The sequence below is a fragment of the Trachurus japonicus genome, chromosome 20 (genome assembly GCF_045865225.1).
Source record: "Trachurus japonicus isolate A0001 chromosome 20, Traja_1.0".
NCBI lineage: Eukaryota > Metazoa > Chordata > Actinopteri > Carangiformes > Carangidae > Trachurus > Trachurus japonicus.
In genome coordinates this window covers 22819470-22846378 of record NC_140926.1, presented here as the reverse complement: position 1 = coordinate 22846378, position 26909 = coordinate 22819470, and the positions used below count along the sequence as shown (strand labels likewise).

Below are 26909 nucleotides of genomic sequence, written 5' to 3'. Positions count from 1 at the left end.
GGATGAAGGAGAAATATGAAGAGGAGAGGAAAGGACGAAAGGGGGACGGCCACACAAACAGGAAAAGAGAAGAAAACCAAAGAATGGAAGGTAAAACACCCAAACCATTATAGAGCCAGAGAAATAAGTAAGAGCCCTTTAACTGGCTTTTTATTTACTTTACTTGTTTTTTTTAAGGTAAAAAATAATATGTTATTATAATATTTGAAATAACGAGAGGGAAGACGCTGCTGTCACAACACACACACACACAACTGAACTTATATCTGGGTTGAATGTAATAAATGGATTTGGGTGGGAAAAAACTGAACCCTGTTATTGACCTGAGACATTAGAGTCATTAACCGTCTTTGTTCTTTTGTGCAGCAGCAAAGAACAATTTACACATTTACCTTTAAACTGGAGGCTCAGACTTCAGAGCAAACACACACACAGATATCAGTATCAGTACAGAAACAAAACATCAAAAAGACAAAACTCTATTTACTCAGTCCGTATTGATTCCCTCTTACTGTATTCATCGTCAAAGTCAAGGTTTAGATCACGTGCACAGTAACATGTCAAACCCCCTCCCACCCCCCCACCCCCCACTTCTGTTCAGGTGCACAGAGAGACAGAGTCCCTGTTTGACCTTCGTACTCCAAACTAGTGGTTGGTACCGCATTTTTTTTTATTTTAATTCCATGCAGATATGTTTATCTAACTTATGTTCCTAATGTATATTACATTTCATATTTTCATTTTTCTATTGGGAACAAAAGAATTTCCCCTCAGGGATCAATAAAGTGACTCTGATTGTCCATATTACTGAAGCACTTTAACACGATATTCATAGGTAACAGCCGCATTTATCAGCTGGTTATAGTTCAATGTTGTTCATAACTTACTCTGCTTAGTTTTCTTTGGTTTTTATGTCACCAAAAAATATATCATCATCATCATCACTTCTTTTTAGCTACACCAGTTCAAGAGAGAAATTTTATCTAACATGTGTCTTTTTCAGTCATCACTACAGAAATGTGAAGGAAATGTATATTTGTTGTGCTCACCAGTTCCTTCTGCTGATCACACTGCATTAAAATAACTGCATCAAACTGTGGATTGATTTCATTTCCATGCTTCTATTACACATGCTCAGGACAAAGAGCAAAGTAAAATCTTCAACAGAAGACCTGATGTCATTTTCAGTGAGTGTAACATTGTGACTTTACCGTGCTGCTCTCCACATGGCCCTCTTCTCTGCCTCCAGGGCTCGTTTCTCTGCAGGGGACAAGTCTTTGTCCAGGGCCAGGGCCAGCTCTGGGCTCTGCATGCGGAGCCTCTCTTGGTGTCTGCGCTCCGCTTTGGCCGTGCGGATCGGCGCCGCTGAGTCTCCGGGGTAGACCGGGATCAGACTGACGGGACAGAGGGAGGTGTGATGTGTTAGGTGACACAGACGGGCTCACTTTGACAGATGCTGTGATATTGTTTGTTGTCTTTACCCAGTCATGGAGTTGGGCCTCTGCTCCAGCCTGAAGCTGTCCTCCAGCGAGTTCCTCTGAGAGTCTCCCTTACCGTCCACAGAGGAGGGTCTACAGTACAATACAACAGCAGTGAGCTCCAGACATGAAGAAAAGAGAAATGATGTGTAAAACAACAACAACAACACACAGGTTCTTACCCTGAGCTGCCACAGTAGCTGGGTGGTGTGACGTTGTAGCTGGGTGGTGTGTAGCAGTGCTGCGTGGGGCTGGCCACCGGCTCCACCTTGTACTCCACTCCATCCAGCAGCACCTTCCCACTGGCCTTCATCTGAGCCACCTGCTTGGCCAGATCCTCCTCCTCATCCTCCTCGTCTTCATCCAGCAGGTACTCCTGAGCTCGCTGCTCAAACTTCTTTGCTGCGGTGAGATGAACAGATAAGACGTTAGCGGGTCAACACTATGAGGTAGGGATGTTTAAGGAGACAGGCTGGGGGACAGGCTGGAGGACACATACCCTCTTCCTCCCTCATCTTCTTCAGGTCATCCTCTCCGACAAGAGACACTCGAGGTTTGGGTTTTTCTGGAGTCTGTGCCTTCACGTCGATCTCAAAATACTTCTGTCTGTCCCTGAAGGAGCGCTGCTCTGGGCTGTCCTTACCACCAGGAGAGGGACTCTGTTGCGTTATAGGAAAAATCACAAGGGCAGAACACAAAATGATCAGTTGGAGATAAAATGTGGAGATCTTGCAACACTTGAAATGAGAGAAAGGCCAATATTTGCTGCTAGAAGGTTGATTTTTAATTTGCCGTTTGCTTTGTTGAAGAGCCGTTCAGCCAAAATCACGAGAGGCCACAGAAAGAGTCTCACGGACGAAGAAGAAAGGAAGAAAAAAATTAAAGCAGAACCCAGCACCACGCAGCTGATCTAAGGTCAGTCATCTGGCAGGTCCGTCATTGACAGAAGCAGCACGTCTGACTGTCAGACTCCACCACCGCTCAAGCCAAAGCTCACCGCAGCAGCTGTGGCGGAGGCGGTGGGTACCTGCAGGTCCACTGACGCCCTGGAGAGGCGTGGCACCGCCGCCAGGCTCATATAGTCCCGGCGGGGGGAGACATTGCTAGTCGCACCCTCACCGGCTCCCACCTGACCGTCTATGTCATCATCAAACACCTCGTTGTTCAACTCAGGCTGAAAAGGCCACAAAGGAGTCAGACTGAGACAGTTTGTTTTTCAGACTAACTACAGCATGTGTGGAGCACATCTGACCACCTGTCACCATGACGATAAGAGCAGTTACACTTTTACTCCTCACATATACAGCACCAGTCAAAAGTTTGGACACAACTTCTCATTCAATGTTTTTTCTTTATTTTCACCACTTTCTACATTGTAGATTCAAACTGAAGACATCCAAACTATGAAGGAACACACATGGAATTATATAGTAAACATAAAAATGGGTAACACTTTATAATAAGTACACACTACTAAACATTAGTTAAGCATTAATAAATACTGAATTCTTCATTTATAACGCATTAATACTCATTAGTATGTAGTTTATAAATACAGTTAGTGCTTCTCAATGATGAGTAAAACATTTTTAACTGTGTTTATTAACTACATACTGATGAGTATACAGGCGTTATAAATGATTAATTCAGTATTTAATGCTTAATAGTGTGTATTTATTATAAAGTGTTACCAAAAAATGTTAATTAAAACAAAAGTGTTATCTGTCACCTGACCTAAACCCAACTGAGATGGTTTAGGTGAGGATGAGTTGGACTGCAGAGTGAAGGAGAAGCAGCCAACGAGTGCTCAGCCCCTCTGGAACTCCTTCAGACTGTTGGAGAGCTGATGACAGCATGTCAGAGTGTGCAAAAAGCTGTCATCAAAGCAAAAGGTGGCTACTTCGAAAAATGTAAAATCAAAAAAATATTCTGCTTTGTTTAACACGTTTTTGTTCACTACATAACTCCATGTGTGTTCCTTCATAGTTCTGATGTCTCCAGTATGAATCTACGATGTAGAAAGTAATACAAATAAAGACAGAACATTGAATGAGAAGCTTTTGAGCCCTACTTCTTCAATCATAAACAAGTTAGTCATATACACACATATTCTCTGGATGGTGTGTGCACTCACCTCTGGAGAAGGCTGCATTGGGTGGAAATTGTTCCTCACACCGTACAGATCCTGCTGGGCAGAGCAGGAAATAAGGAGAGTAAATAAATTCAATGAGCCTGAGACTCAGGACGAGACAGAGATACAGAGCAGGCAGACCCATTAGCAGCCGGGAGACGATACAGTATGTAAAAAAAGAGGATTGAGTATTAGTGCACGAGCCACACGGATGGACGGATGGATCAACAGCAGAATGAACGATGATGGCACTGGAGTACAAAAACCAACGATGAAGGCATTCCACACTTCACAGCACGTCACAGGACCCCCAGACAGGCTCCTTACGGGACAACCTGCCCCAGCCAGGAGGGGGGCGGGGGCGGGGGCGAGGGCGAGGGGGGAGGGGGAGACCAACCAATCAGCAGAGCATGCTTGTGTCATTGTGACCCGGGCCGGTCCGGGCAGCGTGGCCTACCTGCGGCGGCTCCAGCACTGCCTGTGAGCGAGGCACGGCGGCAAACGCCTTGTATGCCTGCTTGACATTCATGAGGAGCTCGTCGGGCGAGGTGGGGGAGGGGGCACGAGGCTGCAGGGGAGGGGAGGGGAGGGGGGAGGAGAGGACGGAGGGGAGGGGAGGGGGGGCATGGAGGATGGGGTAGTCCATATGGTAAAAGGAGGCGAGGGGCAAGAAGAGGTCGGGAGGAAAGACAGACACAGACATGGAGGAGAGGGTAGACGATGAAAAAAAACCAGCAAAGTTGAAGAAGACTGTGGAGAACAGGTGAACAGCATGGCAGCTGGTTTCATGTGAGAGAGGAGGGAGTATGCCGGAGAAAGACACACAGTAGGGCTCGGAAAGTCCAAAGCAATGAAAGGGTTGTTCTGTTCTGTTTTGTTTGATTGTTTTTTTGGGTTTGACCACTTTGTGAAGTAATCAGGAAGACACCAGATGAAATCAGAGGTTTGTCATTATTCTCCAATTCAGTTATGCTGCTTGCCAAGAAATGAGTGAACATTTCTGAGCTGCAGTTTGTTTGATAGAGGAGCTCAGAGTGGAGCTGGACGCAGCAGCACCTGCACCGATGCAGCTTCTCTGTGACTTCAAATACAAGTCTTCCTTTCTTTGGTTCTTGCCTTTTTTTTTTTTTTTTTTTTTTTAACAAACACAAATCTTCCCTGTGCCATAATGATCTGTATCTGCTGTTGGACACCGTTTGAGTGTTTGTGGGGGGCTGTGCGGTGACGGTACGCGGCACACAGCTGAGACGGGTTGGAGAACAGCCCTACGTGGTGGTGAGGGGTCTTACAGAGGTCTGGGAGTTGAAGGGGGAGGGGCCATGCTGGAAGGGGTTGGGACTGTGGCCCTCCGGAGTGGCGGGGGAGGAGGTACTTGGCCGCACACGGCCGACAGGCTGGATGGCACCCGGTCGCGTCTGGAGAGGAAACACGAAATATTTTACAATGATAAAAACGATGAGATAAAGATGCAAAACTTAAAAGAATTGGAGTCAATGGTGGAAACACAGCTGAGCAAAATGATTATTCTAGACTCTATGGACACCAGGGACATCTATTTTATCTTGACAATCTAAAACAGTCGATTTACTTTATCTAAGCAGAAGAGCGAGACAAACTCTGTCTGATTTACATTTCCTAAAAATGAGCAGAATACAGATCGACTTAATGTTGGTTCACTGCTGTGATGACTCTGATTCTACCCAGTTCACACAGACACTCACTGAAGATGAGGTATTGTCCTTGGCAGAGGGGGTGGAGGAGTAATGAATGTTTGCCTGCAAATAAATGAATGAATGAATAAATAAACAAAAAAACAAACAGACAAAATCAAAAATGATGACATTGAAACAAAAATGCACAAATCTCCACCTTCTCTTTGCCTTTTCAACATTCATTACATTTAGTAAAGGGATAGTTCAACATTTTGGGAAATTGGCCCATTGCCATAACCCCTATAGTCATAGCAGTAGATTTGTTACCTTTAATTGTCGGTGCAAGCTATTTTTAGAACGGCGGAGCAGAGCCGCGAGCTGCTCAGAGCTACGCTATGGAGGCTAATGGGATTTCTTGGTTTCCCTCATCAAACTCATCAAATACACAATCCAACAACTCCAAAACGCTCTAGTGGACAAGCTGTGAGCTGCACATTCACCACACTATGAGTTAATAACACAACGTTACCAGACAGAGTTGTTTTAGAGGGAAATTCATGCAAAACCGCTGATGCGTGTTGCCTTCAGGGGCAGTTTTTCAGCAAGCAGACTCTGTATTTACCTCGAAAACAACTCCATCTCATAATGTTCTGTTATTATCTCATAGCGTGGTGAATGTGCAGGTCACAACTTGTCCACCAGAGCGTTGTGGAGTTGTTGGATTGTGTATTTCAAAGTATATTTTTTTGGTCTTTTTGCCTTTATTTGATAGCACAGTGAGATAGACAGGAAAGGGGGAGGCAGAGAGAGGGGGGAATGACGTGCAGGAAATGTCTGCCCGACGCGGGATTCGAACCGGGGACGCCTGCGTTGAGGACTGTAGCCTCTACATGGGGCGGCCGCACTAACCACTGCGCCACGCACCGCCCCATGTTGGATTGTGTATTTGATGAGTTTGATGAGGGAAACCAAGAAATCCCATGAGCCTCCGTAGCGTAGCTCTGAGCAGCTTGCGGCTCTGCTCCGCCGTTCTAAAAATAGCTTGCACCAAAAATTAAAGGTAACAAAGCTACTGCTATGACTATAGGGATTATGGCAATGGGCCAATTTGCCAAAATGTTGAACTATCCCTTTAACGAGTGGAGCTTCTTTAGGATGATGCCAGGCCAGCGATGCAACAACCAGGATTTTACCTTGAGCCAGGTTCATCTCTAGTGGTGGGCTTCTGACCACATTAATGGATTAACTCAACTCAAGGCAAACATGATATTTGACTATGTTATCATCCTGTTTAAGACTATGAAGCCACAGCTGGTCAGTTAGAGACATGAGGGACGGTCAGTCAAAACCCTGACACATCCAGTCTGCATTAAACAAAGCATCAGTAATCAGCTGGTCACAGAGAAGCAGTCACATGCTTTTCAGACTGGAAACACCATGGCTGAACTAGTTAGAGTCTCTGTGTTTTATTAGGAGATGCAGGGCTCAGAGCAGCTGCCATATGTGCTTATATAAAAAAAAAAAAAAATCCAGGCCAGAGCAGCAGACTGGGCCAGAGACCCACTTACGAAGCGGGTCTCCCTGCCTGCTGGGGAGCCGGTGGGGGAGGGGTGGCTGGGCTAAGGGTGGAGGAAAGGTCAGAAGGGTCACCTGTAAAATACCTCTTCTGTATTGTCGCTAGTGACTCATGGAAAAGCAGAAAATAAAGGCAAGGCGTGATGTGAAAACAGCTGATTTAAAGGAATAGCTCACTAAAAATTGATATTTCACTCATTATCTACTCATCCTCATGTGGACTAAGGGCTGGGAGAAGTTTCAGAGTTATCTGTGCCTTCCGCTACAAACAAGCTTGAAATATAGACTTATTAAATTTTTTTCGGGACAGTTTCGCATTTCGGGGCTTCAATACAAGACGGACATTACATACGAGCAGCATGGAGGTATTTGGATGTTTTTTGGTGTGTCTTTTTGTTACGAAGACAGTTGGTATCCATTTGCAACCGTTATATGGACATGCACTGCTACGCCGAGACCCCCTGTAACTCAGAGAAGCCACGGAGGACTCTGAAACTTCTCAATCTTGGGTGAACTATCGCTTTAAGAAAAGAGGAGTGGGTGGGTGTGTTGGCTGCTCACCGGCTGGATAGTAGGAGAGTAGGGGGCTTCCCTGATCGGACTCTCTGTCCTGGTGAAGTCAGAGGAAGGAGCCTGCAAAACCACACCACAAGTACACAATGAACAGCTGCTCTTTAAGTGGCTGCAGGGAATAAACAGTACATTAAAATAAAACACAACATGTTTCACTGGTTAGTCTTGTGGTAAATTCATCCTCCATTAAAACTCAACCCACAACAGGCTCTAACTGATAAACATGCTTTTTTCCTGGTGCCTTTTGTGGGTCGTGTTGCTTGCGTGACTCGTTGACCCCCCCCTCCCTCCCTCCCCGCAGCTGTTGGGACACACATTCCACTCGGTCCTGACTATGAAGCGACTGCGGACCCAAATACCTCACAAGGTGCCACACGCTCTGTGCTCAAAGCAAAAAAACAAAAAAAAACACACACACAGCAGTTCAGCTCCTGAGATGAATACACTCAGACCTGGACACGCTTCCTCAGAGGAAAAACCTTTTCAACCACACTCAGCTCTGCGTCGTAAAGATGTGTCCATACTTGTGACTACGTGGTTCAGATACACGTCAATCCGAAAGAGTGTGACTGTTAAAAAGTTAAAAAACCTTGCACAAAGTCTGGATGCAACAAGTAGGAGGATCCTTTGAAGCAAAAACAACAAACTGTGTGCAGTGACACGCCATGCTGCCTCCAAACCACACTCGGCCAGGCGGCTTGCCTTGCTGAACAACCATGGCTGCAGTTGGCCCGGTTTCCCGTAGCCCACGGGAGGCCCCGACAGGAGCTTCTGCCCGGCGGGGAGGCCTTTCCCTCTGCGATTGGCCACCAAGAACGGGTTCTCTTTGAAGCAGATAGGCTGAGAGTCCACCAGGCACTCTTCCTCTTCCTCTCCCTCGGGGCCGCACGTTGCCGAATTGATAGTGGTGGATGAGCCGGCGCTGTCGGCGGTGGAGCTCCCGTCGGCAGAGAACTGGGATCCGAGGAGATAATCGTGCTGCGGGTTCAGACCGGGGCAGGTCTCTGGGTCCACGTGGCCCAGGGGGTTTGCGGGGTGAGCTAAGCTGAAGCCCAGAGGCTCTAATGGGGCTCCGTACTGGGCCTGCAGGGGGGCCTCCATGGGAGCGGTCAGAGGAGCAGAAGTAGAGAACTGAACAGGAGCAGAGGAAAGAGGGGGAGGACAGATAGAGTGAACAGACATGGTGAAGAATGAGAGAGAAAGATCCACTCAGAAGGTGGACAGAGGAAAAACTAAAGAGATAACCCTGTTTTATTCCAACTTTCTCTCTATTGTCTATTATTTCCTTCAGTTAAAATGAAATTCTCTTCACCAAAGGAACAAAAAAAAGCTATTATTATCTATCATTGAACAACACCAAAAACTAAACTGACTAAACAAGACTTTTTTCAATTTACACAATGTACAGTGTTCTGACAATAAGTTGTCATGACCCAGAGAAGTTTTAAAGAGTGAGGGGGAAAACTTCAACAGATCCACAAAGGCAGCCAGAGATAAAGTCGTCTTGAACATTTTGCGGAAATAAAACAATTAACATTATGCCGTCTTATGTCCAAACCAAAAAAAACTAAACTAAACTAAACAGGTAAATAAGTTGGGTCTCTGCCGTCATAGATGTTTGGTTTTATAAATAGAAAGTGGACACACAAGCCTCCGGCTGCTAAAGAGTTCCTCACATCACTAAATCTTTCCTGAAGCCGTTAGGATACGTCTCTCGGTGCTCATCATTCAGGACTGGCTAACTGCTGCTGTTGGCGGCTCTGCCTTAAATAACCATATTATCAGAGCAGGGAGACATTCGGGCTCCAACACCTTCAGCTCTTACTGTACTCAGCCTGACGAGAAGCAGACAGCTGATGACACGAGGACAGAAAATATACAATGTTTGGACCAACCCATGTCGAGACACCTGATACTGTTAGAATAAACTGAAAAGCTGGCAGAATATTTCCTGTACAAGAGCTAAAAATATACAAAAACCCTCCAGTTAATTCAGAAAACCAAACATATAAACTACTTAGGAATTTTTAAGACGTGACCTTGACATGTCTGGTGATTATGAAAATAGTGGCAGCTAGAACACAGGCATTGTGAAGCCCCAGTGTGTCTCTACATGCTGACTATATGGGTTGGTGGTGTGATGAGGGTCAGTGGGATGGAATGTGAACGAGTGCCCTTTTGGCTCTGACACAGACTGTGCGGGACAGCTGGGGCTCTGCTGTGACAGAGGGGAGCGAGGCGGACAGTCAGTCAGTCAGTCACTTAGCTGTGCTGGGGAAAAAACTGCAAGTCAAAGGAACTGAACAAATTATACTTTTAAAAATACTACAACTATGTAATGTACAAATTAATTTTGGATGAACATTTGGCTAAATGTTCACATTAATCAGTGCAGAAATCCCTGTCAGTGCTGTGGCCGGGAGGAATAAATAGTCTTTGTGGATTCCTGCAGGACAGTAGTAAGTGGTGTTCAGTGACCCTGTGGGTTTTGAAGAAGATCAGATTCTTCACTCTCTCACTTGATTATAGAAGACAAACACACTGGGTCTGACTGCTCTGAATAAACACTCTGATGACCCTGATAATGGCACAATGCAACGCTTGGACCACCACTTTTCTTATTCAAAACGAATTACAAACCTTTTCAAACGTATTAAAAACACGCCCTTGATCATCAGCTAATTTCAGAGTGAATTCAGTCAAATCAAATCAGGAATCCTCAAAGTATAACACATATTTCTTAAATTGTTAAAATGTCTTTTCAACCACAAACTGGGTTCAGATGTATCAGCTCATAATCACACATTTCCAGTAACTATCGGTGGTGAAAAAGCTGGTGTGTGAACTTGAGGGCGGCCATGCTGGGTCACTGTGATACAGTCTGAGCAGTCACATGTGCTGGAGGCTAATCCCCGACTCTAATGTACTGAACACATAAGTTCTCTTCAACAATGTGACATTTACATGTAACTTAGATGTCTATAAAGGAACAATACAAAAACAATAGATTAGTCTCAGGGATTCTATAGTTTGATGATGTGTATTTAAGGAAAAAGAGCAAATTGTGGCAGAACAAAGAGAATTTTTGTCTAAAGTCAAATAAAAAATGAGGACAGAGTCAGAGAGAAGAACCGACAGAGAAAAGAGGAGAGAAAATACAAAAAGCTAGAAACAGTGGACTTGAGTCCACTGAGCAGCTTTATACTCACTGTGGGACGGAAACAGGACAGCGCCGTATGTCCACTCAAACTCACACCTCTGTGGACTTTGAGAACTCAAACTGAGACACTGGCCTGTTCCTCTTCGACACACACCCTCCCTCGCCGCCTGCTGCCCCACCCACACCCACACACACACACTCCATCCAATTCTGAGCCAGATGCGGGTTTAAAATATCGCAGGGGACAGGCTGCTTGATAGTGGGCAGCTGTCCCCTTCCCCCTCTCGCCACCTCACTCTTACACTCTTTTATCAGCCGGGACAGAGCCCGGCCCCTGGCCCCTGGCCCCTGGCCCCTGGCCCCCGCTTCCTTTGTACTGTCAACCTGCTTCTTTTGTACTTTTTCACATCCTCTGCTGTCATTTCTTTCCACATACAGTTGGTCTTCATGCGCTTTTCCCCAAACTTTTCCATGGTCACCGTGTTATTTCTTCAATCCATGTCGATCACGTCTGGTCTTGTTAATCAATGTAGACCAGAGTTACATCAGGATGACCTGTCATGTTGGATGGGTTTGGCCTTGGAGCTTGTGGTTACTAGCCGGGGGGTGACACACGTGGAGGGGGAGGTGACATTCCGGCTCCTGGAGCGCCAACTGGTTGGGTCTGGGTCACTCAAGAGTTTTCCTCAGACATAAACGTGAGGGATTCCATGACAACGTCTATTCTGAGCTTTGAAGGCCGTTCCCAGCGTGTCCCACACAGAAACACAACCAATTCACACCTCAAAGGAAACGAGGCTTTAAGCCTGCACTGAAAAACACCACTGACATTATTCATTGTTTGTGTGAAAACTTGACCCACTGTCTTCAGGCTGGAGATCAGAGACACTGTGACTCACCCTGTTGACTTTCTGCAGACTGGTGGTGGGCAGAGCAGCCAGGGTTTTGTAGTCAAGTTTTAAAGGTCCAGTGCCAATGTTCTACAGGAAATAAACAGAAAGAGACGTGAGATGAGGTTTGGGCTGAGGTCCAATAAACAATCGCCCGTTCAAAGTGAATTAGTTTAAGTGGGAAAGGCCATGTGTGGAAGTGTAGAGACCCGTTGCTATGACGGTAAAGAGCCACAGCTGGATGTTAAATGTAGAAAATGTTAGGGTTAGAGAAAATGTGTAATGTGTTGATAGTGAATAATCCCTCGTCGTCCGGCCTTAAAACTAATATGGACACATGATTGTGACTTTAAATTAACACAACTAATCTCTGCCACTATGTAAACCTATGAGAGTCTATGATGTAAGATCCTTCTCCAGTTAAACTAAACCAGTCTGAATAACGCTCAAGACTGATTTATTAGGGTGCCGTTTAGCTCAGTGGGTTGAGCAGGTGTCCCATGTGCAGAGGCTACAGTCCTCTCTGCAGCCGGCCCCGGTTCGAATCCTGATGGGGTGGCCCTTTGCTGCATGTCATTCCCCCATTTCCTGTCTCTCAGCTAATCCTTCAATTAAAGGCAGAAAAGTCCCGAAAATGGGGCACCAAGTGGCACAAGAGGTTAAGCAGGTGCCCAATGTGTTGAGGCTGGAATCCTCGCTGCAGGCAGCCCTGGTTCGAATCCCGCATCGGGCGGCCCTTTCCTGCATGTCATCCCCCCTCTCTCTCCTCCCCATTTCCTGTCTCTCTCAACTGTACTATCTAATAAAGGCATGAAAAGCCCAAAAATAGACAAAAAAAGCCCCAAAAATATTTTTTAGAAAAAAAAGAGAGTTGGATTTATTAAAGAAACAAAAGTCTATTCTCCCTACAATATCCAGGGGTAAGTCACATGGTAAAATCCTGAGGCAGCACTTCTGTGGTGTTTGTGGTGAAGCTGCCGGGAGACGGGAGCTGCCGTGGAGGAGTGTCTCACCTCAGTCTCCTCTTCTAGTAGGCGAGTTGCCTCCTCACGCTCCAAACGCATTCGCTCCTTCACCAAGAAAGGAAGGGGAGGAGGAGGAAGAGGACAGAAGGAAAAGACACCCATCCACACAGCCACACGGTGATGCAATGAGAGGTGAAATGAGGAAGAGGAGGATGATTCAGGAAATGTTACAGGAGGTGAAGAGGAGGAAATAAAAAAGTAGAGGAGGTGGTATGGAGGGATGATGATTGGATGATTTCGGATCACACCAAACACACCAAAAGGTAAAGGAGAGGTGAGAGAAAAACAAGAGGGGAAAGAAAAGGATAGAATCCACACAAATTAAAAAAAAGTACTCTATTCATTAGCTATGGGAGCAGAAAAAGCATGCAAGGCGGGACATTGCAGGAATAGTTCTGTCAAACACAGCACCCACGTCGGGCGCAGAGGGGAAGCTTCATTCACCCGATAACAGACAGACCTGAGCCTGAGTTTGGCATTTCTCTGAGCTACGCTGTTGTCAAAAAAATGATTTTGTAATTTGTCTACCTGCTGAGCTGACAGAATTAAAATGACCCCTCGCCTTCCCACATCAGTAATGGATTTTCACGTTCACTTACCACTTTCTCCATCTCTTCTCTCTCCCACTGTGACGTCTCTCTCACCATCTCTGATTCCTGGAGAACAGTGAGATTTAAGATCCTTACAATCCCAGTAAACCAGCACTATTCATCCTGTTAATCTGAATCTGGAAAACCACTGAAATTGCAGTAAGTTACATGTGTGCGCTCTGATGGGGGTTAGAGGGCCGACGCCTCCCAACTGAAGTGTGCAGGGGAACAACAAAAACTGGTATTGAATAAACTAACAGGCCGCCACATTCCTTTAGTACGGGCAGCCTCCCAAAAGCTAATCTGGGCAAAATAAACAACTGTGCTGGCGCTTTCTGGCTGCCCTGGTGGAGGGACGGGTGTGTGTGGTGCGCACGGTTGGAGTGAGTCACTCGCCTCCACCTGCTAACGCCAAACTGCTGTGGAAGCACAGTGGTGGTGCAAGGGAATCGCTGAACAAAACGTTTGATTCATGTGTCGACTTGAATGGCATTTGGATGATACGAAACTGTGCTGTGGCTCCTGGTGCACCAACCAGAGCTCTGCACTGCTCCAGGGTCAGCTTGGAGGAACATTAACAGTGTCCTCAGTGAGTTTTGTAGGCAGATAGTGCCAAACTTTATTTATTTCTATGTAATAATAAGTGCATAATCTCTATTTTACCTTCTGTATGATTTCCATCTCCTCTGGGCTCAGGTCTCGGTCTATAGATGAGATGCTCTCCATACTGTTCTTACGTACGATGCCTGTAGCAAACGGGTTGGCAATGATGCCGGGAGATGCCTGGAAATGAACCCAAACACAGTTTTGTTAAAATCATTTCAAATGAACTTTGAATAATTGAGCAAGTTAAACTAAAAAAAAAAATTCAGTTCATTTGTCAAGTAAAAGGAGTGATGACAAATCAAATATTCCCTGGTTCTAGCTTGTAAAATGTTTTCTCATCATTGTAGTATTTTTAGATTTTGGACTTTGGGTTAAGTTAAAAAAAAGTGAGGATGTCACTTGAGGAAGTTGCAATCAGTGTTTTGCCTCCTTTCTAACATTATGTAGTCTTGGTAATTAATCAATTGATCAAAAAAAGTTATGGGCAGATTAAATAATAGTGAGAAAATATAGCTGCAGTCTTAAAAACAACACTTTATTAGAGGTTACTCAAGGTGCGATAAACAGTAAAGAGTTGCCTTTGTACGTGAAAAGAACATTTGGTCCAAATCTCTCTCCTCGTGGGGTCTCACCTCCACAGCAGCAACTTTTTGTGGGTCGAAACCGTCGCACACCAGCATCACCAGAGAGTCTCCCACAGCTCGAAGCACGCGCACCGCCTCGGTGTGCGTCATCCCCAGCAGGCTGTGGTTGTTCACCTCCAGGATCCTCATGCCGACCTGCAGTCGGCCGTCTCTTGCCGCTGCTCCGCTTGAACTCACCTGTTGGGTGACATCGACCACTAATCAACGGGTAGTTTAACACCGGGTGTGACTGATGAGATTTATTCTCTTTTAGTTGACAACTAAGCCTCAAAATAACTATATCTCTTATTTGTTTCAAATGTGGTCAAAAAGGCTCTCAGTGTTTAACAAAGCAATGCAAAGTTTAAATCTGCAGTACCTTCGAGATAAAGATCCCCTCATCCGTGGGGTCGAAGGGGTTTCCAGCGTGCCCTTTAGCCCCTCCTCGAATACTGATGCCAAGCTTCTCCCCCGGCTGCTTCTGAATGATTATCTCCTGCATCCCGGGCGGTGACGGATCCCTCCGCACCAACATACGGATCTCCTGCTTGTTGGCCAGCAGAGCTCGCACCGCCTCCTGGTGGGTGGCGTGGCGCAGGTCGATGGCGTTCACCTCTAAGATTCGGTCCCCGACGCGGAGTCCACTTTGACACGCCAGACCGTGAGGGATCACCTGATGGTGAGTTCCGGCACAGAGGGTGAGAGGCGAGCCAGGGTAATGGTGGAAATGATACCGTTTATTTAAAGGGATAGTTCAACATTTTGGCAAATTTTTGGCAAATTAACTATGCTAGGGAAGCTCATGGGATTTCTTGGTTTCTCTCATCAAACTCATCAAATACACAATCCAACAACTCCAAAACGCTCTGGTGGACAAGTTATGACCTGCACATAATAACGGAATGTTAAGATACAGAGTTGGTTTTCGAGGTAAATTCATGCAAAACCGCTGATGCGCGTTTCCTTCAGGGACAGTTTTTCAGCAAGCAGTCTCTAAAACAACTCAGTCTCGTAACGTTCCGTTATTATCTCATAGCGTGGTGAATGTGCAGGTCACAACTTGTCCACCAGAGCGTTTTGGAGTTGTTGGATTGTGTATTCGATGAGTTTGATGAGGGAAACCAAGAAATCCCATGTAGCTCTGAGCAGCTCGCGGCTCTGCTTCGTCGTTCTAAAAATGGCTTACACCGTCAATTAAAGGTAATGAACCTACTGCTAAAACTAAAGGGATTATGGCAATGGGCCAATTTGGCAAAATGTTCAACTATCCCTTTAAGAAAGGAAACATCTGAAAAACAGGAGACTTTGCTTTTCTTTTCTAATAATACCTTTGAGATAAAAACTCCAGGCTCATTGATGCCAAATGGGTGGCTGGCGTGATCGCTGCCTCCCACAATGCTCAAGCCAAGAGGGCCGCCTGACTTCACCAGGATCACTTCCTGTTAGGATGGAGGCAGGAAAACTTAGGTAAAAAAATTAGTTTTTAAAAATGCAAATAGATAAATAAATTCTACTGCAGAAAGCCGACTGAAACTCATGAGCAGGCCTTCTTGTTCTTCTCTAATTTGTCTAACAGATGCAAAACAACCAGTTTCTACTGTGGGGCGTTGACAGCTCTACACAGCTACGCAGTAATCTCTCTGCATTATGGACTTGTTGGGGATGATACTGTTGGTATTGCCAGGCTACAATCTGAAATACACCATGAAATTAGATTGAGCCTTCATACCATGCACCATCTCCTCTGGAACTGAAGGGCATTAAGCACAAGTCGGGGTCCAAATGGACAAACATTAACAGAGAGTGATTCTACAAGCATGGTCTAATGAAACTAAAAAGCCGTTTAACAATAAAAGCTGCAGTCAGCTCTCAGGCTCTCACCTCGATGGGATACTCGTCCTCCATCCGAGTCAGGTGGTTCCCATGTAGGGAGAGGCTCTCCTCGTCCTGGTCTGGAGAGTCTGAGGGTTCTGGGGGCGGGGGGGAGTGGGCGCGTGCCCGGGATTGACCCGGAGAGCCCCCTGGTGCATTCAGGTCCCTCTCCACTAGGAGGGCGATGGTGGGGGAGGTGCCGGTAAGGAGCGCTACTGCCTGGTCATGCCTGGCCTCTGTCATGTCTACACCATTGATCTGGATTGACAGTAAAACCAACCACGGAGGGAGGGATGAGGCGGGGGGGAGGTCAGCCCACCAGGACGCTCTGAGTGACACCTGCATCTCATCTCTCAAAACTACGTCTCAAGACTTTTTGTAACATCGATAACATCAAGATTTTAAGTGACTGAGGTTTTGTGAGTGCACCAAAGTGAGTACTGTTATGTTGAAGAGGAGCCCGACACCTACATAGAGCAACAGGAACAGGCAGAGAAGAAGAGGGAGCGGGGGAAACAGCGGGCTGCTGCAGGCAACTGAAGCTGCTAGAGGTTCCCTAAGAGAGGCTACGAGCAGGCAAAGCCAGTTCCCAAACAAATCCAAGAAATCCCCTAAAGTCTGGATAATAATGCTTGTTCTGCCATCTTTTAAAGGGATACGCCAACATCTTTTTTTTTGTGTCTTGCCGCTGGAAGTGTATAGGTAGTGTTAGCCTGTCTCCTGCCCGAGCCGAAATCAGCAGTCAGAAGCATATTTCATTTTAGCTCTAAACTCTGTAAATATATCACTTTATCCACATTTCAGAAAGTAGCCGTTTAGATCAGCAGTGTGTTGTTAATTTGTCTAAATACCAGCTGTTTACAATTTTGTTCGGACAAATTCGGCACTACTCAAGCTAGCCGTGACCAATGCACTTCCGGTTACTTTCACAAAATAAAACACCTGTTGCCCTTTACATACAGAAAACCATGAAAATAGAATTTGTGCTTTTACTTTGAAATAGGAAGCTAACCTACCCTCGATGTAGCTAGCTTGAACCAAAATAAACCGTCTTTGCTTGAACCCTCCGTTTTGACCGATCTCGTCCCGTTACCGGCATTTGACCACTCAAGATGCATTACCAGAGAGTTTTGTCAGCTCTGAGATGAAGATCGGCCCGCCAGTTTCCGTTTAGAGTTGCTGAAGAGTTTCTCTGAAGACTTTAGGTGGAGGCAGGCTAACACTACCTATTCCAGCATTTGAGCTAAGCTAATTAGCGGTGCGCAGCTCTGCCCGTATCTCCCTTGTTACTGCACGCACAGTCGAAAGGATGGTGTCTATCTGCTTGTCATGGATTTGGGAGTGAGGCAAGATACTAAAAAAAAAAAAGTTGGCGTATGTAGTTCAACATTTTCCTGCTCTTTCTTGCCTTTGTTTACTTAAAACACAAGTGGTAGTGAGTTTGTCCAAAAGGTTAGGTCCTAAGTCAACGAAGGCAAGCCTCAGACATCTGTTACTTTGTTATGATGAAAATATTCAGTCATTAGTTGTGTTACAGAGCTAGACGAAGGGGCGGTTTTAAGGCATGCACTATCATAAAAACTGTACAAATCTGGTCCTCAGTGACAAGCAGAGGTCAGCACTGACGCGACAGTACCAGCTCTTACCGTCGGTTGATTTGCTGCCGCAGCCGCCGCCATGGTAACAAGTGACTGCCACGGCAGCGGCCCGGCAGGCCTCAGCCCACTCCACCCCAACACCATCTCCCACCACCAAGTAGGTGAGGAGATGGACTTTAATGCATTAGTGAGCATGCAGAGGGAGAGAGGGAGAGGCAGACTACAAAAAGACACAGAGAAGAAAAAGACAAAAGAAGAAACTGCCGGAGGAAAGAGGAGAGTGAACCCAGGGAGAAAGCAGAGTTAGGTTTTCAAAAGGAGCAGTGTCACATTCAGCGTACTGGGGTGGATTTAGAATAATAGTGAGTGACACTAATGGATAAAAACATGCAGCACAAGAGGGACCGGCAGACTGACAGATACAGGACGGCAAAGCCAAGCTCTGAGTTTGATCAGCAGAGAAAACACAGGAGGAAGTGCAACACAGAAAACCTAAAGACTGCACTACTTAACCAAACAAGATACAGAGTATGAATCTGAGGTGAGATTAGTGTGAGGATGATGGTATTAGTATTCTGACCCAGCTATCAATTAATGGATTTGATGCATGAGTGCAAAGTCTGATGAGTTAATTCTCTGGATGTGGTGACCAGGTTAGTCTGCTCTATCTTAGATAGGACCAGAGTGAACTTGAGAGATGAAAGCAGTGAACACAGTGGATAGGTACACAATTCATGAACATAATAAAACACAAAGAGAAGACAAAGACAAATGTTTCCTTTACACTTAGACCCATTCTCCATCCCAGTATCCATTCATAAACTTGAACTGGATGTGGAAGTGGACAATGACAAATTCTGTGTGGAAACAGCGTAGAGGAAACATTTCACTACTTATCTCCCTGTGATCTATCAGGCCGTGGTGAAGATGTGGGGGTGATGATAGTACTCACAGAGATCACCCTGTCGCCTACGCGCAGTGTGCTGTCTCTGTGCGCCGCTCCGCCCTCGGCGATGCGAGAGATGTAGATTCCCTATGAAACACAACAGACAAAAGTAACACAGTTGATGACACTTTGACGGACGACTGTGGAGAACGGAGCTACAAGATGAGCTCCTCCATGCTGAGATGAAGCAACGCTACAGAGAAGACAGATGTTGTTAATTAGACGTGGTCTGGTGCAACAGGCTGCAGTGTAATGATGAGTAGGGGTCCTCACTGTGAGCCTCATGCTGACTGAGTTACCATTCAGTCAGCATGAGGTACCTCACAGTGAGGGGCCAAAAATAGAGATGAGAGTCCTTTATTCATTACTGCTCCCAGGTTTTACATAGGAAATTATCAGATACATCAACACATTTTGACATAAAGCTGCACACACAACAAACAAACCTGCACAGACACATAACAACTGACAACCATCTTAGTATTTTGGACTCAATAAAAACCTGAACCCCTGTTGAACCCCGGTGCCCCACTTTGCACAGACAAATTGCACAATTTGTTTAACCAATCAAAAACGAGCTGTGTTCAACACCGAAACACTTTGTGCCAAAACATGCAGGAGCAAAGTCTAACGCACCAAATAACAAACAAACCCAGTCGCTGCGTCCGGTTCAAAAAGCTTAGACTTACGCTCAGACGTGTCACCCGCCTAAATCACTAGTTTATGAGTCCTTTCCTTTTCGTGGGCTCGGGGAGCTGCATGTGTTGCGATGTAGTACTGCGCTGGCCCAAATATACACCTCACACCGCCCAATTACAGTGAACCTATCAGGTGTCAAGGCCGGCTATTCATATCTCCGTCTCCCTGGTGATGACTGTAAACGCAGCTCCCTGTGGCTGAGACAGTTACTGCAAACACTTTGTGACCTAACTTCCCAACTTCCAGACCAAACCCGTTATAAATAGGTCCTTTGGTAAAAAGCCTGAGAGATTGTGTCTGGAACTTCTGATGTTTTTTCTTGGTTTCATCTTTCATCCTGAACTGGAATCAGCCATCTGAATCTACTACACTCGTCTCTTGGATGCAGTTGTCAGATTTGCACTTGAATGGGAGGCTTTAAATATTAATATGTAAACTGTCAGGGCCCGGGGGCTTAAAGAGGACAGTGTTCAATTTCCATGTAAATGTCATGCTAGGATTGGGTCATAATTCAATTATGGCTGCAGACAGCTTTTGTTTTCATGGCTGAATGATCCGTCAATTATGTTGGCAATTCCTCAAGTAATCATGTTGTCACTATGTCAAGAGAGTGAAACACTCAAACTGATATAAGTATATTTAAAATGGCAACCATAACATCCAATGCTACCTGACACCATGATGTAAACAAAGTGCTTTAGTGGGAGGAAGCTATCAAATATGTAGTTGTTAAAGGGGAATTGCCATTTTTTACAATCTGGACCTTATTTCTAGCATAAAATATGATCATTTACTCACCCAGATAACTTTGGTGTCATTACAAGTCGTTCTGACGAAATTAGCTCCAGCCAGGAGCCGCGTATATCCATATAATGTGAGTCTACAGGGCAGCGGAATGCAGCCTCTAAATAACACATTATCTGCCGCGAAACTGGTTCATTACCAATATTTTGTTATGATACATAGTGCTATTCCCCTCTGAGTCCGGGGTTAGCTGTTATCAACATCCGGGGTCTGTAGGTTGATCTACTAACAAGTACAACAACTTGTGACAAGTAGGTAAAGACAACTACAAATGTCTGGGTGACTGTGTGTGCGTCTCACCGTGTCTCCCGTGCGGTACGGCGTGGAGCCCTTGCCCCCCGCGATGCTGAAGCCGAGCCCCTTGTCGTTGCGGATCAGGCAGGTGGACAGCCGTTGCCGGGGCCCGCTGGGACTCTGCTGCTCCATGTTGAAGGCGATGCCGCTGCTGCGTCTCTCCCGGGGGAAGTAGTCGTCCTCCGGCCTGAGCGGCGTGGTGGTGATGGCGTTCTCCGGCTCCACCATGCGCTCCCGCAGCACCGTCATGGAGACTGAAGCGCCAGAGCTGCGGAGAGCTTCCACCGCCGTGTGATGTTCTGCTTCGTGGAGGTCCACTCCGTTCACCTGAGACGGATGTTGAGAATGATTATAGGGATAGTTCACCCACAATTGAAATTTCATTATCTACATCATGTCGACTAAGGGCTGGGAGAAGTTTCAGAGTCCTCCGTGGCTTCTCTGAGTTACAGGGGGTCTCGCCGTAGCAGTGCATGTCCATATAACGGTTGCAAATGGATACCAACTGTCTTCGTAACAGAAAGACACACCAAAAAACATCCAAATACCTCCATGCTGCTCGTATGTAATGTCCGTCTTGTATTGAAGCCCCGAAATGTGAAATTGTCCTGAAAAAAATTAAATAAGTCTATATTTCAAGCTTGTTTGTAGCGGAAGCTCCTCTTCCTGGTTCGTCAAATTTGGACGAACCAGGAAGAGGAGCTTCGAGAAGCTTCCGCTACAAAACAAACTTGAAATATAGACTTATTAAATTTTTGTCGGGACAATTTCACATTTCGGGGCTTCAATACAAGACGGACATTACATACGAGCAGCATGGAGGTATTTGGATGTTTTTTGGTGTGTCTTTCTGTTATGAAGACAGTTGGTATCCATTTGCAACCGTTATATGGACATGCACTGCTACGCCGAGACCCCCTGTAACTCAGAGAAGACACGGAGGACTCTGAAACTTCTCCCAGCCCTTAGTCGACATGAGGGTGAGTAGATAATGAGTGAAATTTCAATTTTGGGTGAACTATCCCTTTAACATGCTGGATAGTGTCATTAAAAAGCAGATGAAGTAGTTTTTAAAGACAAAGCAGAAAAGATGAACAGGAAACGTCGGTGTCTTCACCTCTAGGAGTTTGTCTCCCACTTTGACCCCTGCTCTGGCTGCAGGACCCTCTTCAGATACTCTGGAGATGAAGATTCCCTGGAGACAAAGTTAAAACAGAAACATGAATCTACTGTATACGTTCTTGTGATCCATTGAACATATTTCTATATATTCCAGTGGAGGTCTCACCTCATCATCTCCCTTGTAAGGCGTGGACCCTTTCCCTCCAGCTATGCTGATACCCAGGCCGCCTGTTTGCCGTAGAATGTTCAGGGTGTGCTGCAATTTGAGGAGGGGGGAGTCAGCACAACTACTGGATAAAAGCTGCCACTGAGCTCTGGACAGACTGAGAGGGAGATGAGCCCACTTTTTGTTTTTTAATCTTTTAAAGGTGTTCAGAAATGGCTGTTTGTCCTGTTTGTCGCGCCTCCTTCTACGAGTTTACCCGAGTAAGGAAAACAAATTTGATTGGTCGTTATCGAGCGGGCAGGATATTCAATGTTTGGGGCAGGGCCGAGCTCGGTGTGTGTGTGTGTGTCTCAGACGTTTGATTGACGGATGACGGATCCAATATCAGTGGCTGATGAATCGTGAGCAACGTGACGCATAATTCAAGCGCCTGCATTATCCAATGCGGAAAAAAAACTACCCCACTTTCATCCCGGATTTACTCAAAAATAGAATTTTGCACAAAGTTTGGCCTACATCGTCTGATAGATGAGTTATTACACTAATGTTAAGACCCACAGTGGGCTCAGATTCACTTTTCTTTTCTGAACACCTTTAAACATTTTGCTATTCATTTTCATGTGGGTGATTTCCCTCTTTCCCCCAGAAGGTGGCGTCAATCTTGTATAATAGATGGAGAGACACTGTGAATTGTGAAAAGCCTAATGTCAATTTAAATAGCAGGTGAATGATTTCATGCTTTAATTTCTGAGAGACATTCTGTAAGTGAAGTTGAAGCCAAATTTAAGTCATTCACCACAAACTGCTTGACATGAGACTTCTAACATGAAGTGAATAAACACACACTGTCTGAGGCCTTCTTCACGTGGATTCAGAGGCTAGACCTTTACACAAACCAAACTTCACAATGTAAATAACATATGAATGGACTTTAAAATGTCAGGTAAACGCTAAATAGGTCATAACAAACTGTGTATATTCTGTGTACGTGCAAGCCATGCAAAAAAGGGGGAGGGAGTAGGAGACGAATGAGGGAAAGGTGGAATGAAAATGGGAAATGTCGAGAGTAACAGAGAAGGAGAGGAGGAGAGGAGGAGGAGTGTGCTGTCCTGGATGTGGAGATGGATTTCGAGGCTGTTGTGGTGTTTGTAATGAGTCAGTATCATTCAACTGCTCTGTAACAGTGAAAATCAATGTTTCCTAATAAAGACTCAACAGCACAGGAGTGTACAGTATTCATACACAAATCATATACAATGCTACAAACAAAAACATGCAAAAAAAAAAAAAAAAGATGAGAGCAAATTTCCATTGGATTAAAAACATGTGGTAAAGTTCTGTTAATAAATATCAAGTATGTCATTTTTCTATTATATTAGCATGCTATTGAGAAGCTTCTTAATCCGTCTGGAGCTCTTCTTCTCGTTGGCAGTTGAGTGACATACCATCTCTGTAAACCTGTGCATCCACAAAAAAAAAAAAAAAAAACACCTGGAGGAAGCAGGTGACATGGACTTTGTCATCACAGTGTAACCAGCCCATTCATTCCAGGGCAACACAGCAGGGACAGGGAAATGAAGAGGAGCGAAGCAGCAGAAGCAGAGGAAGAACAGGAGAGGTGGAGTGTGGCACAACCAGAGTTTAGATTCATACAGCGCTGTTTTACAGTTAGAGTTTGATCAGAGGCATCCTCTGCATTTTAGACACAAGGTGGGTCCACATGTGCAACACTGTGATACATGTGAATCATTTTGAAGATCGGGTTCTGCTAGAGGTGGACAACAGAGCTGTGGGCACCCAGTGAACTGACAAGTGTTTGGGAAGGTCAGGTGTTACAAATGAAGAATATTTGGCAGGTCAACCAAAAAAAAAAAAAAAACCCCAAAACAAGACTAATCTGTTGTTCTGGGCACTGTTCTTATAACTGAATCTTACAAAAGACAGTTTCAAATTGAGCCCAACTTACCAGTGCCTCTGCCTGATTTACTACGATTTGGATATTTGACTAACCCATTTAACATCACTGAATGTGCTATCTGCCTCTCCTCAAAACCAATGTTGTACATAAACTGAAACTTTGAACAAAATGATTCCTCTTATATCCTAATCTCTGAACATCATCAGACACTTTGTTGTTGGCTTGTTGCCGTTTTTAAATCTAGTTATTAGTAGCATTCACCACCTGTAGGGGAAAATGTATGGACTACATTTGCAGTTGATAATGATACAATGGAGGAACAGCATAAGTGGCATAAACTCCATTTAATTACAGTCAATGAAACTTTGGAACAAGCCAATACAAATGCCTCAAGAGTGGAAAAATACTGTCTCTTCACCTTTGCAAATCATCTGTGATTGATCATTAATTCAGGATTACTTTAACCTTTCATGATACTAACACAAATTTTAGGGCCTTAAAGGGACAACGAGGAGTTTTGGAAAAGCGAAGTGTTTTCACACTACATTTATGAGCCTCCGCACCGTGAAATTCTTTGACCGGCGCAAGACAGACTCATGTTTTCATTCATCAAGAATTAAAGTCAGAGGTTCTAAGACGATCACATACCGTCGTAGTTCCGACCATAAACGGCGATTCGGCGGCGTTATTCTCATGACTCGCCACGAAACCGAAAGTAAAGAAACGCTGGTCGGCTCGTCCAGCATTTCCACCACCACTAATAATAACAAAATAACGATAGAGACAAAACCATATATTTATCGAAAATGGGCCCATTAACAAGTGTGGGTAACGTAGATTCATCCACATTAACGTGAGACTTTTTTATAACCAAATAGAAACTCCTCGTTGTCCCTTTAAATTCACCTTATACAACATGTTACGTTTATCTATTCAAAGATAGAAAACTGTAACTTCTTGTTTTGTGCACCTGACCTAATTATTTAGAAGCAAAAGAGAACTGATAGAAAACTAGTGGACAGTAATGATGTTGTTTTCTGTGGGATACGACATATCCTAGCAGACCCTTATTAGAAGCACTGATACTGAGGCAAAGAAAATATTTCATTCACTGTCCCAGGATGCATTGCAAAACATTGACCATGAAAAAAAATTGAAGATTGCAGTTTTGAGTCCACAGTGTTTGTGCCTGAGCTCCTGCTGTCCAGTGGAGAAAAGATACATTTCAATAAAACACGCCACCTGTCATTTTTTCTCTTTATACACCCAGGTTGTGCCACACTGCCCGTACATGAGTTGTGATTAGGGGGTCCCTAGTGATTGGCTTGGATTAACCATGGATTCCTGAGGGTATTTTCTCCACCTCCCAGAGCAGGTGGGTGAATGAGTGGGTGAGTGAGGGACACAGAAGAACAGAGTGGACGGGAAAGAGTAGGTACAGACCTCTTCCTCCTCAATTCGAGCAGGTTCAATCAGCAGATTATTGACTTGATCAAATGACACCCCCTGTTAGGACAGGAACCAGCGAGAGGCATGCGGATTAGTCAGGCCAAAATAAAAATACGCTCACACGCGCTCAAAAGGAAAACAAAAACAAAAACAAAAACACTATCTCACGCCTTCCATCAACTTCACCACTCGCACCAAACACTCCACTGTCTGCTTGCAGGCTGTGGGGGCTTCGCAGTCCGCCACCGGAGCGGATCACCTTGAAGCAGAAGGGATCCCACACTCACTCCCCAGCCACCAGAAGCAAAATACAGGCAGAGGTGGAAAGACAAGACCAAGGAGCTGAGCTACAGTGCAAAACACACAGTGGAGAGAGAGCGGACAAAAGAAGGCAGAAGCTCCCAAACCAGAAGAAGCCCGGCCTCCACACCACAAATAGCAGCTTCCTCCAGGAGCAAGGCTTCATTTAGACAACAGGCCTACTTATGTAAAGGACTGCAAGATGTTATAGAACATTTCAGCCTTAAAAAAATAAAATAAAGACAGCTTTGCAAAAGTCTTCTTACACAGAGTTAAAGAAAATGAGGAAAATAGGTCAAATTATTAAGAAATCTGTCTTGCTGAATTTGATTTGCAAGAATCTCAGTCTGTCATCTATAATCATTTAAACATTCCCTAAAAGATCATTACCATATGACACAAACAAGGCTCGTTTGATCTCACATTCCAGCTCTGCCGATACATGTTCTGGTTGGTCTGAAGTCGACCACACAAACAGACCCACATCCATAAATAAAAACAAAACAGATTCGGTGAGATGATGATGTCTGATCAAAGTTACAAAAATAAAAAAAAAGATTTCTGAATTAGCTCGATAAAATCAACAGATCTCATCTAAGTTTCCCCAAAATACTACTGATCGATAAGGGGATTGATTTTCTTGAGCAGACTCCACTCACTCCATTCACACAAACAGGCACGCACAGTGTTATAAAAGCAGAGTGTGAAAATGTAATTATTCAATTAAATCAGGAGATGGCTGATAATATGATGAGAAGCTTAGTGCTGAATTGGGCTAGTGTTGTTGAGCGAGAGGGGCTGAACTCAGCCGGCAGCTGCTGGTGCTCATATCTGGCGTGTTATCTATGTGTAAACAAAAGATCAAGGTGCCATGTTGTGTGCAAACAGGAACATTTTAAATGCGACTTCTCTGATCTTTTCCCTCAGACTGAGACAATGTGTCGTAAATCTGTTTGAAACGTTGTCGGGTTCATGTGGAGTGTTTGTCGGTGGGTAGGTTTTCACATCTCGTCTTTGCAAGACAGAGCAAAGAGAAAGCAAAAGTCTGAGGAGCCATTCCGAGCCGAGAACTTTGCCGAGTTTGTGGATAGACCACAAAATCAACTCCTGGGCGGTGAAGGAGAAAAAAAAAAAAAAATCCCCTATATTTACAGCACAAAGGTGGACGTGTCTATTTCCACAATGACCCTGCATGCAGTGCCACATCCTTCATTAGTGCTAGCAGACCACTCCAAACTGAATGCAACTTGCAAGGTGGTAAGCAGTCTATGCACACAGTGGGACTGTTTGCATAGAGGCAATGAGCAAGCCAAATATATTCAATTTAAATATATTTTTACAACATACTGGAAATAAAAACTGAAGCATAACATGAGCTAATAAATTGATTTGCTGTGTTTTACATCTATGATATAACGGTAACACTTTATAATAAATA

General features: G+C 44.9%; 1 protein-coding gene across 50 annotated transcripts in view; it reads right to left on the bottom strand.

Moving 5' to 3' along the window:
* scrib (scribble planar cell polarity protein) overlaps positions 1-26909 on the bottom strand; it is a 79464-nt gene that overhangs the window by 8139 nt on the left and 44416 nt on the right. For 5 of the 50 annotated variants that reach the window (XM_085762894.1, XM_085762916.1, XM_085762887.1 and 2 more), the window contains exons 16-35: positions 21805-21894; positions 21634-21711; positions 20523-20843; positions 18726-18806; positions 16185-16433; positions 15632-15742; positions 14683-14976; positions 14313-14501; positions 13738-13857; positions 13084-13140; positions 11469-11549; positions 7398-7469; positions 5331-5384; positions 4899-5024; positions 3613-3666; positions 2506-2652; positions 1978-2137; positions 1661-1880; positions 1482-1571; positions 1212-1394 (exon numbers count right to left, since the gene is read on the bottom strand). In XM_085762894.1, the coding sequence (XP_085619020.1) occupies positions 1212-1394; positions 1482-1571; positions 1661-1880; positions 1978-2137; positions 2506-2652; positions 3613-3666; positions 4899-5024; positions 5331-5384; positions 7398-7469; positions 11469-11549; positions 13084-13140; positions 13738-13857; positions 14313-14501; positions 14683-14976; positions 15632-15742; positions 16185-16433; positions 18726-18806; positions 20523-20843; positions 21634-21711; positions 21805-21894 (2777 nt within the window). Of the gene's footprint in view, positions 1-1211; positions 1395-1481; positions 1572-1660; positions 1881-1977; positions 2138-2505; positions 2653-3612; positions 3667-4066; positions 4178-4898; positions 5025-5330; positions 5385-6829; positions 6881-7397; positions 7470-8111; positions 8541-11468; positions 11550-12472; positions 12530-13083; positions 13141-13737; positions 13858-14312; positions 14502-14682; positions 14977-15631; positions 15743-16184; positions 16434-18725; positions 18807-20522; positions 20844-21633; positions 21712-21804; positions 21895-25165; positions 25229-26909 lie in introns of all 50 variants that reach the window. The other 45 variants (XM_085762873.1, XM_085762870.1, XM_085762874.1 and 42 more) reach the window with 23 other exon arrangements.